At 39.9% G+C, this 16983-nt stretch overlaps 1 protein-coding gene across 4 annotated transcripts; it reads right to left on the bottom strand.

Annotated features, from left to right (window-relative positions):
* Positions 1 to 3733: 3733 nt before the first annotated feature.
* SLITRK4 (SLIT and NTRK like family member 4) lies at positions 3734 to 15150 on the bottom strand. Of its 4 annotated transcripts, none has more exons than XM_012440383.2 (2): positions 14769 to 15150; positions 3734 to 10210 (listed from the first exon to the last, which is right to left on the bottom strand). In XM_012440383.2, exon 2 carries the CDS (start codon positions 10158 to 10160, stop codon positions 7647 to 7649), a length of 2514 nt encoding a protein of 837 aa, XP_012295806.1. In that variant the 5' UTR covers positions 10161 to 10210; positions 14769 to 15150; the 3' UTR covers positions 3734 to 7646. The 4 variants fall into 4 exon arrangements, with proteins under 4 accessions (XP_012295806.1, XP_012295805.1, XP_012295807.1 ...); XM_012440382.2 differs by lacking the exon at positions 14769 to 15150 and adding an exon at positions 13921 to 14021; XM_012440384.3 differs by lacking the exon at positions 14769 to 15150 and adding an exon at positions 13396 to 13676.
* Between the last annotated feature and the right edge of the window lie 1833 nt (positions 15151 to 16983).

The following is a 16983-nucleotide window of genomic DNA, read 5'->3' as shown; positions in this document are numbered from 1 at the left end:
TTTTTTGTGTCAGTAGGACTTCCTTTTAAATGCATCACTTTCTGTACTAAATTTTCTGTGTTTCTAGAAGTTACAGAAGGAAATGGGCAGATAGAAGTGTGATGATTATTTCTATAAGTCACTGAGTTTTCAGGACAGTGACTAGCTTTCACTTTGAAAGAGAGGGATGAAAAAAATAACTAGCAGCTTCTGTGGGCTGGAGGATAACTGATGAATAAAAACAAAGATGCAATGTGTAACATATACACGACCCAAATGCTCGCTAGTATGGTAATATTAAAAAGGTGAATATATGCTGAGATTGAGACTCCTAGCTTTTTTGTGCATATTGCCACTAACAACCAAAATACAGTGAAAAAAATCTCCCTAAGCTAGCCCATGCCATAGGCAGTGTTGGCTGTTTGTAACAGCAGAAGAGAAAAATTTCCAGCAGGGAGGACTTGGCAAATGTGATACATCCTGCTATGGAGCAAGGGGATCCATGGCAGATACATGGCTTCCTGGGGATTCATACAGGAAATAACTTCTGAGATAGGCACTTGATAATTTTTTTTTTTTTGAAATAATAATCCTGAAAACAACCTAAGAGGTCTAGCAGCTTTTTGACCACACGTTTCGGTATCTGGGAACCCAAATGTCTGTACTAATTTATTTCTCTCCCTATCATGATGCTTTTGTGTGATAATGCAATTTTCACCTCTTATTCTCATTAAACACAAAGACTACTTTTCATTTTTTGACAGCGAAAACTGTATCAGGAGGCCTTGAGAATCAGTCAATCCTAGATGTTAAGTCAACCAAGGGAAAAAAAATCCATAGGAGTTGCAAAGGTAATTAAATGTTTTAATTGATCAGTGGATTCTGTAAAAACTATAGATTAGTATTGTGTTGACAAAGCCTAGATTTCATATCTATTTAAAAGATATAAAGCTGGGATAAATAATAAGGAGAAAGAAGTCTATGATTTGATTTAATTTACCATATTCTTGTTCAGTATTTAAGTTCTGAATTCTATCTGATAAGTAAATATTTTTTCTCTTAATAGTCCTCTGTTCTTATCCTACCCAATCTTAAATTCGTTATGAAACTCTTTAGTCATAATTTTCAACCAACTTTTCCTTCTTTAACGGCAAAAAAACTGTACCTGTTCCACTAATTTATAATTAAATCCTCATTCTAGAATTATTTTGGATCTAAGTGCCCCTGCATGGTTCTCTGAATAACGTTTTTGAAAGGTAGTAGCAGCATTGATTTGTACCTGGGCTGGATGCCTGAAAATTGTACATAGCACTATACATTTATCAAGCTTAGAAATGGGGATGATAATAATGAAAAATATTAACAAAAAATAATAATAAAATCTCCAGACAACAGACATAACTGAAACCCAGAGAAGTCTTAGCAGATAGGAGATAAGCTGGACATAATTTCTATGATATATGACAAAGTGGTCAGGTTTTAATTTAAAGTGTAGGCAAAAAAAAAAAGAAAAAGAAAAAAAAGGACAATTAACATTCAGGTCCCAATATCTACTTGGGTTTGAAAAATCTAGGTAGTCAAGGTAGAAATATTTGTTTACATTAACTAGATAATTTCCTTTGTGCATAATTCTCTGTTGGCACACATTACTATCTTTCTTGTGTGTATGTATGTATACGTGTGTAGGTAGACCTGGCCTAGCCATATAAACTAATATAATGATTCAATCAGTTAAAAAGCAGATTATTTGCATTTCTTTTTGAACTTGAGCTTTACTAATTTCACACTAATAAATACACTGAATGGCTACAAATGTGGCCTATAAGAAAAAACTTTTATTTGTGAAAACAGCATTAAAGTTACTCCATACCAACTCCAGAATTTTACCGCAATGGTTCAGTTTACATGAAACAATTATAGAAATATACATAGCAAGTCTTAGCAGGGAGAACAAAGCTTACTATGATTTTCAAACACTTCCATGAGTAATATCCACTGCACAACATGCCTTCCTTCAGCTATTAACCAGCAGCATCTGACATGATCTAGTGTTTGTGAGGTGCCAGCTAAGAGAAATATGTTGTTCAGGAACTTATAAAGACTATTTCCTTCCTATAGCTAATTTAAAGGTGCTGCTCTATGGTTATTCATTATATTATTAACATTATTTCTCCAAAGGCCTCATTCATGAGCTTTTTAAGGTAAACAAGTGATTCGTGATTTTTGATGTTATTGGAATCACCAGAATTTCTATCTCTATTTAGGCAGTGTTTGCAAAAGTAAACTAAAGTCGAGGGCTGAGTAATTCTCTCCTGATTCTGGGTCCTATTGTCAGTGGAAATGTTAATTATGAATTAATGAGAAGTTTGAATCTTTATTCTCAATAGCAATTATTTGGCCTAAAATATTCAAATGTCTCAGAGCCCTACTTTCTTTTCCCCCTGTAGATATAAGAACGACAAGTTAAAATAAATTTTTAAAAATTGAAAAAATGTATCATTTCACATAAGGTAAACAACACAATTTCCCTTCCTTAATTTTCCCTTTTAAAACACAATCCTATCAACCAGTAGAAACTAAAAATACATGAAATAAATAAATAAATAAATAAATAAATAAAACAAAATAAAATTCAAAATTAGATCAAGTGCAGTTTTGTACAAAGTAAGTTATCAAAATTCATTTGACTTCCCATTTGCTTTTAAATGAACAAACAACAGATCCTTAGGAAATCTAAAATTGAGAGTTAACAATTATCAGGTGAGCTTGATATATGCCACCAGTTATTCCCGGTAAGTGAAGCCACAAACAGGATATTTTAGTTCGCCCCATCTGACCATAGTGACTAATTGGATGAGCACTAGAAATTATGCCAAACCTTGATTTGATGCCACTTGTCTACATAACAGAAGTGGCTGGAACCCAAAGCTCTGTGCTCAGTACTCATAAATAGCACAATCCTGTGATGTATCTCCTCAGATGTATAAGACGTTTAATCTAAAAACACATGTATATGTTGTCTATACTGTTCACACCTTCAGCATACTTATGTATATGTGTAAAGCAATAACAATCTTAATTTATATTCTCTCTCTCTCTCTCTCTCTCTCTCTCTCTCTCTCTCTCTCTGTTTCTGTCTTTACTTTTCTTCCCAGATACATATGAACCTTCAACCCATTGTATTGGTCAGTATAGCCAGTTGTATTTATTTCTGCCCTCAAGTTAACTGTAAGGCAGTTGGTTCATTTTCCTCAACAGTAATAATTGCGGTAAAGTGATGGATTGATAATTTTGGTCATCTTTAAAAGAACCAAATACAAATCACAATTCACTTCATATGTGGGTAACTAACCTGTAATCAGTCAAACTGGCAATGGAATACAGAGGTACTGAAGGTTTTCTAAAAGTATTTGAGCAGATAGTTAAGATTGAATATTAGTATTTGCCTATCTGAAGTTATGTCAGATTCCAACTGATTAAAAAGAATGGGCAGGGATCGAAGCATGTTGATCTTGGCAGTGTCTGACTCTTCTGCAAAGGGGCTGCCAGTGGGAAGGAACAGATTGCAAATATATTTCTAAAGAAAGCATTTTTTTTTTTAACAGAGATTTAGCAATTAAGTTGAATACAAACAGCATTCTAAAGCTATATCTTACCCTCAAATCTGGGTGAAATGATCAGTTTAGTTACTGCTTTATTTTTTCTGAAAAATAATGGAAAGACAAATACATTTAATAAACTGTGGCTTCAGAAATATCATTGTAGCAAACAATTTTATTAATACTTTCATAAAAATGGCAATTAATAAATTCTAATAGCTTGATGTTATTAAAAGCAAACAAAAGTCATTAAAACAGTTCTTTTCTGTGATTTACATTAGCTTTTACAGAATTTCTTGATTTTTCTCTTACAAATTAACCTAAAATACTAATCAAATCAGGGTAAAAACAATACAATAATTTTTTTTACTTTATTTTAAAATAGTGATTATAAATACAATCTTAATATAGTTTCTCTCCAGCTCTTTGGATGCGACAATAACAACAAAAAAAAAACCTCACTGTGCTCATTTCATACAATGTCAATGTACAAATCATGCAAAAAATTATGGATTAATATTACCACCATACATTTCTAGACGTGTTCTGTTATTTCTGAAATACCTGTTGATTACTCATAAGGTCATGCCCTCTATAATTTATGCATCCTTATGGCTTAAAAAAAAGTAAATGTTTATAAAAAAAAAAGCAACAAAAGAAAGATGGTCTTAAATAAATTTCTAATTAATATATTTTTTCAGTTTATTCAGAATGAAAAACTAAATATAGAATATAAATTGCCTTATAGACTTGAATCACTATACTTTAATAGCTGCTTTCTCATAAAATTACACAAATACTTACTTTTAAAGAATTGAGTCATCTTTATTGATTTCATAAAAAAATAATTTAAAACTTGATTTATATTACACGGACACAATATATTATCTCAACCCCTTCACTGATTTCATAAGGTCTAAATTTGTTTGCAACCATTCTAACATAGTCCATACACATGAATATAGTGCCAAGAAGCCCATGATGATGTGTCAGACCACATTAGAAATGAGCACTTCTTGGATTTTATAGGTTTGCATCAATGTTCCACTAAAAATGCTGTACTGATGTACATATCATTTCTCAAGGGGTTAAACTAACATCAAGGTTATAGTTGAAGCCAACGAAATGTAGATACAGTATTTTAACTGTTCTTATACTCAACTCAGAATTTATGCCTAACTACATTATCATAAAATGTACAGGTAGAACTAATGAGAGACAGGTGCAAAATTGTATACACTATATAATGTAGGCACAATGACTTTAGTTAAGGAAAATATGTTAGCCTTAACCAAGAATTTGTTACTTTCATTTACAATTTGAACCTCCAAATAATCACGTACGTTAAATTACTTTTTTAAAAAAGTTGAACATTTATATCTTTCAGCAGAAGAGTATGAGATAGCCAATATGCTACAGCAAGCTTTTGAGATGGCGGCAGGTACTCTTTCCATTGACAATTCTGCGGAAACCTCGAAAATCCTCAAAACATCACCACACTGAATAAAAGCATCATTCCAATGACTTATTATCACCAGATCATGGATGGAACTTTCTGTTCCTCCTATAAGTGTCTATTTAAGATCCCTCAAGCCATACTTTATTGACAGACTAAACTAAAACACTTTCTTTGAAGCCTTTGCATCTTTATCCTGTCAGTATACATTAGGAGCCCTTTAATCCATGGATGTGTGCATGCATGGTAATGGCATATCAAAAGTCCTTATGAAATTGTAGATGAAAAAAGCTGTTGGGCACACATCTTGTCTTTTCTTTCAAGATCAGAAAGCAATCATTTGTTTGGATTTTTATATTCATATAAAGTTTTCACAGATGTCATAAAAATTAAAATTCCACACTAAACTTTTAAGAGCACCAACACATACACATGGAGACATTTTTTGCTATTTAAAAAAGATTTTCAAATTGTCTGTATGTATGAATATATACCCAGAAATACACATACATATGCATACACACACGCACAAACACACATACACACACACCCAAGAATGCCAAGCTTTGTTTTTTTTGTCTTGCAACAAACACATAAAGCCCTGAAATTAGTGATTAATAAAGGAACTGATATTGCAGCTATAAACATAATATCATTTTGGAAGCTGCAACAGGAAATATGCCACTTGCAATCATGAGGAATGGCTATGTTTACCTTCTTGGTTACTGATCCATAAGGTAATTATAAGAGCTATAACACAGACACACACACACACTATATATATATATATATATATATATATATATATATATATATTTATACACACACATATATATATACACATACATATATATACACACACACACACATATGTATATATATATATACACACACATATATATATATACACGCATATATATACACACACACATATATATGTATATCTATATATATATATATGCAGGCAGGCCAAGAAGACAACGTGTTTCTGAATATCACTTTGTTAATCGGGAGCTCCTACAAAAGTTCCGACATCACCCATTATCAATTACTTTAGTCCTTTAACAAATTTTGACTTAGATCTTAGCACAAGCAAACACAGGGGCATATCATTTGTACTTGCACTATGAACTCATCTGAAACCAATGCAAGCATTCTTACAGTGTGGCTTTCACAGCCAAGATAACCATGATGTTTACAGTTCTACTAGATTATCTGATAGTAGTCTGAATGATGAAAGAACAGGATACTGATGCATACAAGATATAACTATTAACCTTATTCATTATTTTTTAAATACTTGTAGTGAAAACTATTTGAATTAAGCTCATAGAATCCTGGAAAGCAAGACAATTGATGGGAAATAACAACTGCCCCAGACACAATACTAGAAAACTAAGGAACTTATTTTTAAATGCACAATTGGTAACAAATCTGAAGCTAATATGCTAAATTCACAAGAATAGCACAAAATTGAATTTTCTTTTGTATTTTTTTCTTTTTTTGTTTGTTTTTATTTATTTTTTTTTTGTTTTTAAGTTACACCTGATCACAAAGTCCAGAATATTTCTGTACACATCAGCTTGTTTCAGTTTAGTATATTTTTTCTGTCTACATTTATACTTACTGGTAAATTCACTGTGATCAGGAAAACAAGTCAGGCATATTAAATACATATTAAGGAGTACATATTTTCCTATTTAGTATACAAAGTACTTCATAAATATGAATTATGTTACAAAAATAGCTTTGGGTGCGCTCACACAGCAAGCACTCTGCTAATTTTGGACAACCTTTAAGGATTGTGGGTATTTCACATAACTGAGAACAAACTCTAGTGTTAGTTTAATTTGAGCCATGTTTAATTCTGATAAACATCACATATTTCTTCAGATCATCACAAACGCTATCTAACTCACGTTGATTTTTTCTTTGAGATTTTTATGTATAGACAGGTAATGCTTAAAGTGTTCAAATTTATTTATAGTTATGTAATGCATGTTATATTTTAAACAAGTATTTGTACAATTTAACATTATAAATCCAGCGGTTTCAAGATGCAGGCCATAAAGGTTACCAATTTACAAATACTATCGAGTGTTCTCTCTTTGCATGCTTTTTTTTTTTTTTTTTTTTTTTACTTTTCAGATAATCTTTACACGGAGTTGTTACAATGCCACAAATCAAAAGGATTATTCCAGTTCCACCAATTTAATCTACGTGCAAGATAAAGGACCCCGCTGAGGTACAAATATCTGTACCAGTTTTCTTGAGTTTGCTTTACAAAGCACAAAGAGACGAAGGTTTTGCATTGGGGTACAAAACAGATTTGCCTCTTGAGGTTAAATTCAGTATTATGTGTATAAAGCATCCCTTTGGCAATAGAGTTTGCAGTACCCCCACAGGACTCCACAGTATAGGTTTTATGTAGTAAAATCTATTAAACAAATTCTCTTCTACTTGACACATCTTTGCAGCTACAGTTAATGAGATACCCTTGGAAACACCTGCCTCTATGCCTATTGATAATATAGTATTTGGAAGTTAGAAGTCAACAAAAGGCACTTTCATCATTAAATAAATGTCCTCTGTATGAAGTAAGATTACATGACCTAGATCTTGTTCAAAGCTGTTTGCTCCTCGAGGACCTGTAGGTAGTCAGGGGAACTCTGCAGTTTTGCCTTCAGTTCAAAATACTCACTCTTCCTTTGTTCCACGACAATTTTACTGTGGTTGCCACCTATCAGTGACTTCTTATTTTTTTTGTCTGGTTGTTTTTCTGGATAGCGGATCTCAAAACCACTGACACCTATGCTATTATATTCTTTTTTGCTTTCAAGAAAATTCTGAATAAACACATTGGAATCCCTGCTAGGGAATAATTCATCCAGCTCATCAATTGTGCTCAGTCTCTTCCTGGTATCCACATGTAATAAATCTTTCTCCTTGTCAGCCACATTTCTCATAACAACTTTCTGTCCTGGAGGATCTGAAAACATGAACCCAGTTTCTGACTCTTTCAAGCCACAAGTGTGGCTCTTGCTCATCTGTTCTATAGTTTGTGGAATGAAAGCTTCTGTGCTCAGTCCATCCTTTTTACTGGTTTTGTGGTCATGCTTCCTTAGCTGCAGCTGCATGGAGCCACATTCAGGATTCCCCAGGCCTTCGTGCTTCACTGTGGGTTTCTTGTTGCGTCGCAGGACAAAAACAAGAAGGCAAAAAGCAACAAACACAGTTAAAATGAGAACCACTAAGATACTTAAGATTAAAATAGACAGAGGCACTGGGCCACCAGGAGGACTTCGAATGGGACCCAAAGGAGTGGTGAATATAATGGCAGGTGCTGGGCTCGTGAATGGTGCAGACGGCTTGTTTAAAAGTTTGGGACATAAGATTTCATTTTTGAGGGACTTCAGTTCAATGTTGGCAAACTGAACAGGCGTCTCACATTTCAGTTCTTTTACAACAATCCCATCACTCAACTTCTCCAGCCACAGCTTTAATGCTACCAAGTCACAAGTACAGTCCCATGGGTTGCCCTCCAAGTCAATCTGTGTAAGAGACTGCAACTGATCAAGGACCCCACTGACAGGTAGGTACATGAATTTATTGTTCCTCAGGTTCAATCTAGCTAAGGGTGCTCCAGAAAAAATGTAAACAGGCAGGCTCTTTAGGAGATTATTGTTTAAGTACAGTAACTGCAAATTTGGCATCGAGTCAAAAGTGCCTGCTAAGATTTCCTTAATCAAATTGTATTCCAAATACAGATACTGCAGATTATGAAGACCTGAAAATATTTCAGGATAGAGTCTTTCAATTTGATTGCCATTGAGATATAGCCTGCGTAAATTAGTAAGATTGTGAAATACGTCTCCCTTAATCGCTGTAATTTGATTGCTGCCTAAATGAAGCAAATCCAGTCCTTCAAAGTCAGTGAAGTCTGACATGTCCACGTCCTTGATGCTATTGCCATTGACGTGCAGCTTCTTGGCATTTAAAGGTTTTGGTATCAATTCAGACATAGACTGTATATTTTTCTCTTGGCAGTTCACACTCAGTCCCAAATCTGAAGGATGTGTTTTGCAGAAGCAAGGGGTCGGGCAAGGTGTTAGAGGAGGCACCCTTGTTTGGTAAGACACAATCTGACTGAGATTGCGGTTGGAGAGGGCTTTGCCTGCCACGATTCCAGAGATCTTGGAAGGATTTGTTGTTTTTGGTGGTTTAGTTACTAATCTGTGTAAAGATGTTTGGGTAGTGTGACCATTGGGAGTGGTGTAGCCATTTTCCAGCTGAGATGGAGGCAGGACGCGCACATCAAAATCACTGCCGGTGCCCATGGGGCATAATTCTTGTTTGTTGGTTTCTTTTAAAAGCCTTCCATATAAGTCACTGGGAGTTTCACAGATAGCTTCTCCTATGTAAATGTTATATGGCATGTTCTCCAGCCAAGCTTTTAAAGGCAACAAATCACAGCTACAGTTCCAAGGGTTATCTTCTAGTTGCAGTTCGACGACACGGCCAATGTGTTCCAGAACTCCGATATAAGGGAGCTTCTGGATTCTGTTCCCTCGTATATCCAGATGGGTCAAAGATGCGAATCGGAAAATATTATCAGGAAGGAATGAAATCAGATTGTCATTAAGAATGAGAACTTTCAGTTTGTGGAGCTTATTGAAGGCTCCTCGTTCAATATACTTGATTAAATTGTAGTCAGCCTGGAGATACTCCAAGTTCTCTATGCCAAGGAAAGTGTCAGCTCGGAGAATCTTTAATTCATTGTTGTTCAAGTGCAACTGCTTTAATGCACTGAGCCCAAGAAAGGCTCCTCCCTCAATGTTCTGCAGTTTATTATTTCCCAGATGCAGGGATACTGCATGTGAAAAATTCAAGAATGTATTTGGATACAGAATATTTAAAAAATTATTTTGGAAATTGAGGTGATAAAAATTAGACCAAGGTGGTTTCAGCTGATTTGGTCTGTAGACTGAAACCTTCTCACAGTTGACATAGAGCACATTCTCAACTGACACGCAGGAGCACACATTGCAAATTTCCACCGATATATCAGAATCTGCATTTGTCGAAGAAATCAGGGCTGACAAAATCAGAAACAGCCAAAGAAACATCTTCTTGCAATCAGCAAACAACTGTATGCTTCTGAATAAAGAGAAATAATCTAAAAAATAAAAAGAAAACATTTTTTCAATGGTGATTACTTGAAAAATTATTTGTGTTTAAATCATACCATAGTGAACACATGGCTATAATTGCCAGTGTTGTATTTTTAGGGCAACCAAACCTCCAAATAGTCTCACTCAGTCAAACAATAATAACCACGAAAACTGCCATACATTTTGTTTTCCATACCTGTAGTTTATATAAAATTTACATGTGTAGAACACACAACCAACAATTGGAAAATGTTATTAATCATGCTTAAATCTTATAATCTGAAAATGTATTTTCTACATGGACCATCAAACTCTGCCCTTGAACACAGGCCTTAAGCTTCCTACGTGCACTTCAAATGACCAGCCCCAGACCATCAAGTATGCCACTGAGTTTGCACGACAAAGACATTTTGATTAGTGGATATCTATTCTCTAAACTTCGGCTAGATACAGAGGCTGCATAAGAAACATATAGAGCCCAGAGTTTACTGGAAGATGAAATGGGAGGATTGGGCTGCTGTAGGGGGACTGTTAAAAGACCAAGAGACAGTGACCTGGGAAGAGATTTGCTTGTGCTGTAGCCCCATAAGTAAGCTCACTGCTGTCAATCAGTTTACTCCTGTACACTACTGCCTTCAAAGACACACATGACTCTGTGAGGTTCTAGAAAAACAACTGAGTAAAGGATGGCCAAATTTTATTTTCTGGTAAATAGAGTCTCTAATTTCCTGTCAGTCATCTCCCAAAGAGGGAGCAAAAAGCCTTTTGTCTTTGAATCTCTGAAAGCAGCAGAGTAACCTGCTTATTCCTTCATTGCTTAGCTAATCTCCAGGCAGCCTTTCCACCTTGAGAATTGGCTCTTTTGCCTGCCTGGCACTCTCCCGCACCTTTATTTACCATTTTGAACCCAGGTCCGACTGATCCTCAGCTTAATTCCTTTTCTCTTTCACTTTGACCACAGACTGCGACTGCTAAGGAAGAGGAGTTCACACATCACAATCTTTGAGTACCTTTTCCTACAGCACCAAATATGTTCAGCACAGCACAATTTTTGTCCTGAAATCATCAGTTGCAAACACTCACTCCCCCTCCTAATATTCCCACCCGATGACCCTGACTACAAATAAATAAAAAATCACTTGTTGGTAGAGTTTAATGCTTAGCAAATTAACCCATCGTCTTCAGGTCCTTAAATACTGCATACATACACAAATATGCACAATGCTTCCTGGAAAAGATTAAACAGAACACAAGCAGAGTGCATTTTATTGATGCTATTTTAGCAACGTTAGTCTTTTCCATCGTGAATGGGAAGCTGGCTGCAATTTCAATATGGTTACCACCAAATATTAATTAAATAAATAAAAATTCCCAAGAACACACAACAAGGAAATGATGCAAAGAAAGAAGTGTCACACAGAAACTCCTTTGTTTATTTTACCCAGGAGGAAACAGCTAGTGGTAAAACTGAACATGCCTCAAGGTAGACAATCCATTAGCCATGACCCAGGAGGATTTGCATTTTAAGTAGTTTGGTTCAGAATACAGCCAGCACTGCTGAGATGCTATTTGGCTGCCATATAGACGTGCATTTCCCCTATTCACCATGACAGCATGATTGGCATTGCAAAAAGAAGTCATAATTCTTAACTATGACATCACCTAAAGCAACTTTCATTGTAAAATCAAAATTTCACTTGATATTTTTTGCCTTGTTATAAATGTGGTTTTCAACAGCTATTTTGGTTCAGTTGAGTCATTTCTTGTTACTAAACCACCACCCCACCCACTTCAAAACAAAGAAACCCAAAAGCAACCAAACTAAAAAACAAGCGCAGAAAAAAAAAATCCTTAGAATCCGAATTCAGTACAAAAACAAGAACCAGGAATCTCAACAAATCTGAAAACGCATAAGGAGCTGCCCTCCTCCTCCTGGCAAATTCTACTTTAAGTAGCAAGGGGGGAAAAGGCACTAGAACGAGCCAGGAAGTTCCCAAATGCAGCTCTTGTGAAACAGAGGAAGCCACAAGCAGCTGGAGGGGCAGGCAAGAGAGAGAGAGAGTCCAGTTGGTCCACCAAGGAGACGGAGAAAGAGGCACTGAAAGGGCAAGAGACCATGGAGAAGTGGAGAAAGGAAGAAGGAGAGCTTGGAGAACAGAGCAGAGCTACAAAGAGGGTAAAGGCAGGCACTGGATGTATGCGAATAAAGCCTCACATTAGCGTGGTACCACCGAAACATGCACATTTAAACATCAAGGGAAAAACGCAAAAAAGAAAAAGCCCACGAAGTACCAGCTGGGTACCAAGAGCCTTCTCTGTGGCTGCTGGGAGCTGTCCGTCTCCCTATCGGTCTCTCCGTCTTCCTCTCTGCTCCCCGCAAGACCCTGGGCTCCCACGACCCGCCAGGACTGAACAAACCTAGCCCTACCAAAAACAAATCCTGCATCCTCCAGAGCGCCGCGCCTGGCACTCCGCGACTGGGAGGACAGAGCCGGCCTGAGGGGAGCAGACCACTGGTGGGCTGCAGGGGGGTGGGCAGGGGTGGCTCCCCGACTGCTCACTCGGGAAACCTCGCTGGCCCACCTAAGGCTTGGATGGGGGTGCAGGAGGTCCGCGGAGAGACCCGGCCAAAACCGCCCCCGGTGCGCTACCTCGGGCGGGCGGCGAGGAGGCTGGAGGGGCCGCTGGCGCGTACCGCAATGTTTTGCCGCATCCCAGTTTCCGGAGCCGGCGCGCAGCCCCCCTCCGCGTCAGGGGCCCAAGCAGCAGCCTGGCGGGCCGTGTAGGGGAGGCGGGGTACCGCACGGGATGTCGCGGGGGCCTCAGTCCCGCTGCGCACACATTTTTTCCGCGCGCTCCCGTCCCACAAGGGGCAGCTGCCGGAGTTTCGGTCAACCTCTCTGGACCCAGGCATGCGGGGGGTGAGGAGGAAGAGATGGCCAGATCAGGCCTGAAGACATGGGCACTAGGGTGTCACTGACCTGCTTACCATAGGCAGACCGACCCTGTGGTTTTTTTGGCTGCGAGCGGCGGCCCTGGCTCCCCCTTCCCTGTTCTCCGCCCCCACGCCCCCGGCCAGCTACATAAATCCTGCTCTCACCATGCCAGAGATCAGCTCAACATTTAGGCACCTTGCAAAGTCGCGCTGGCAGCGCTCGTCGGGCTTTGCAGGGCTTTTAGAGTTACCCACCGGCTCTTCCTCTGGTATTCCTAGTCTTGCCGAGCGCTAGCAATCTCCGACCAGCTCGCGGGCCACTGCCGGGAGCCTTAGATCCACGTCTGCGGAAAGTAGCTTCGAGTGGGGCGCAAAAATAAAGCCCAACCCAGCCCAGTGGCCAGACAGACGGAGCCACCCGAGACCAGTACACTTGCCCCGCCGTCCTGGCCGCCCGGGGGATGTGGGGGCAGCGATGCCAAGGACACCCGAATCCTTTCCGGTCTTCAGCGGCGTGAGACCGCGCCGCAGGCAGGCAAATGGGAGGTGGAGAGGAGGATTAGCCACCTCGGCCACTTTGGCCACTCAACCGGCCCCAAGCCAACAGCACCCAAACTAAAAATAATAAGCTACCTGCCCCCTGCGCGCGCGTGCGCGATCAGACAGACACGCACACACACACACACACACATACACACTCGCACGCACACGCGCTATTGAGCCAAGCGGGGAAGAGGCTGTCGGTGCAGCTTGTGCAGCCTCCGCTGGAAATTCACCCACCTCTAGAGCCCAGGGTCTAGTCCAGGGCCCGCGGCGCCGTGACCTGCGCTGCTATTTCCACGATGGTCTCTACGTGATTCCGGACAGAGCTTCTCCGCACCCGCTCGCCCGTCAAACCCACCGAGCAGCCCTAGCAGGCGAGCAGGCGGGCAGGCGGGCAGCGGCGCGCGCGCGCGCACCCTAACAGACACCGCGCGCGCACCCAGCGCCTAGCACACGGGCTGCACCTTTACATACACGCGCTGAATCCCCGCCCCCGCCCTCAACCTCCCACCCCCCCACACACAAGCAGTCTTCCCTCCCAACAGTCGACCACTTCGACCCCCTCACATTCCTGAGCTCCTACCCCCGCCCCCCACCCAGACATGCCTATTTGATTCCTCTTCTACCCCCACACACCCAGAAAGACAGCGCGCTTTCCTCCCGGCACCCGCCCCCTCTTTATGCCTAAAACATTCCCTAGGGAGGAGCGACCCCTTTCCTCAGGCGTGGAGACCCCAGTCCTCTAACAAGGGCTCACTTGCCTCCATCCCCCCACCACATACACGCACACTCGCGTCCTTTTCTTCTCTTCTAGTCCCCTAATAACGAGGGAACACACACACACACACACACACACACACACACACACACACACCCCGACGGGGCATTCCTTTGGGAGAACAACCAAGAAGCCTGGAAAAGCCAAAGAAACACTGGAAAGCCTGGGAAAGGGAGGTCGAAGCAGATCTATAGGGTCGTCGAGTCTACGCGGAATTGAATAATTACAGGACGGAGGGGAATGAGTCAACAACAATGACATTCAGATGCAACAATCATACTTGGATTTTGTATCACGGGTACGGTACCTTTGGCTAATTGTCACCCTGCAGAACAGGGGGCTCCTGGAATACTTCTCCGTACCGGGCGAATCCTGGATGGAGCCTTCTTGGGAACCAATTTCCTAGGATCCAGTAGTATTCGCACTCCCCCTACCTGTCTGCGCGTAAGGGGCCGGGGGCTTTAGGGCGAAAGTGTGAGGCTTTAGCCTAAACTGAGACTATTTAGCCGGGTTCGGAGAAGAGGGGTTAATTACCCGCACCTTAGAACTCCGTGGGCCTTTGGCGCAGAAAGGGTTACGCTGGGTAATTTTGGAGTTGGGGGTGGGGATAGGGATAGGGGATAAGGGTTGAGGAAAGAGAGGCGTGGGACTGGGAGAGATGCCGCACTTGCGACCAAAAGAGAGAGAGAAAAAAAAAAAAAAAAAAAAAAAAAAATCTGCTTTGGCTACTGAGCATGCCCAGTTCCGAACTCAAGCCCTATAAGGGAGGCATTGTGTGCGTTCCACTTCTCCGGGCTTTGGTGGTGCCCGGGAGAGGACTTTGATTGGGGAAGGGGGTGGTAGTTGGGAGGCTTTAGGGAAAGGGGGTTAGAGGACCCGGTGTGAAGCTTTGGGACTGCACCGGAGGGACTGTGAAGAGGGACTGTGAAGAGGGAAAGGGAAGAGACCCAAGGAATACCTTCCAGAGACGAAGAGAAAGAGAGGAAATGGACTAAGAAAAGTCACTTCAGTCGCCCCTCATTGTCTATACCAAAGAAGCTTTAGCAGCTGAATCTGAAATAGCCAGTGGCTGCAAATCCAACGTGTGGATTGTCTAGGCCCCTTCTTCTACCTACTTGTTAATGCTTCCACAAGAGAGTAGGAATATTCTGAGGAAGGGCCAGTGTTCGAACCAGTTTCATGCAGATTGATAATTTTCGTTAATAAGCTTGTTAGGAAAGTGAATAAACCTAGGGGAGGGGAGCAAAGGAGTTGGCTGTATCAAGTATGTATTTCAAATACCTGAGATTCCTAAACAAAAGGCATAAACATTCGTTTTGCTCCCCTCCCCCAAGCTTGCTGCTTTTTGTAGAAGCTTGGCTAAGAAAAACAACTCTCTCTCTTTGTGTCTGTGGGAATAAACTAGCTTTAGGTAAATAGAGCTAAGTTATACATGGGAAGTATTTCCCTAGAACTCTTGGTAGCCTATTCTTTGCCACATTCAGTTAATACTGCCAGGCCCATTTCTTCAAGACCAGGGTTCTGCCCAGTTCGCTTATTCAAATTCCAGCGACTCTAGCCACAATAGAGCATAACCGGTATCCAGAAATGTTCTTGCTTAAAAATTAAAAAAAAAAACACAAAAAAACCTCCTTAAGCTAAAACTAGCAACAGCTTTGAATCCAGAATTTGGCTGACTGCCTGAACTCCTACAGTTAAACATTTACCATAATTGGTTGATGTTTAAAGGCCCCAACTCTAGGTAAAAACATCTGATGGGCAAAGGATTTATTGCATTATTTGTGAAAAATGGCCTGCCTTGTGTATTACAGTAGCCATTCATATGTATGTTTAATGAAAATTGAAAATTTTTTGCATTTTATGGGACTTCCTTCAGGTTATAGTCACACAGATGTTCGCTGGATACAACATGTATACAGAGATGCACATACAATATGTAAATGAATATGTAAGTAGATATGTGTACAGGGGAATATTTCTTTACCGCCTTGCTAAACATTGTGTGTTTCATGAAGAACTCTCTCTCTACCTTCACTTCACATTGCCTTGAAAACGTGAATCCTCCTCTCTTTTAAAAACAACCTAGAGGCAGAAATTGAGTGGGCAGCATTGATAATATTTACCATATTCAATGTGAAATCCATTACAAAATCGCATTGCTTAAGGAAACACTAAAATATTCCACTATAACAACATATGTACCTGTGCAGCTCCTCTTAGTAAAGTGAATGGTGTTTCCTTCATAGGTAACAGCTGCAGGATGTTGAAAGATCCCTCTTCTGTTGCACATTTGGACAAAACAGATTCTGCTAATTAATAACTCTCATTTGCATGTTATTGTGTAATGCAATTTGAAAGTAGTAATGGGTATCAAAACATGTTGGCATTTATCCTAAAGGCTAAGAATTCAGGAAGCTGAATATATTTTATCTGGATAGGTGAAATGTTTGTCTTTCACTATAAATGTTAACAAGAGTCAACAGAATGAGCAAAAAAAAAAATTACCTGAAAATATAATGCAC

Source organism: Aotus nancymaae, unplaced genomic scaffold (assembly GCF_030222135.1).
Source record: "Aotus nancymaae isolate 86718 unplaced genomic scaffold, 86718_ANA_hifiasm-v0.15.2.pri h1tg000004l, whole genome shotgun sequence".
Taxonomy (NCBI): Eukaryota; Metazoa; Chordata; class Mammalia; order Primates; family Aotidae; genus Aotus; species Aotus nancymaae.
The sequence above is the reverse complement of the archived record's forward strand: the minus strand, read 5'-3'. Positions and strand labels throughout refer to the sequence as shown.

What these genes read in the sequence shown, in the direction of transcription:
- SLITRK4 (XM_012440383.2), bottom strand. Translation starts at nt 10,160, where the DNA reads ATGTTTCTTTGGCTGTTTCTGATTTTGTCAGCCCTGATTTCTTCGACA.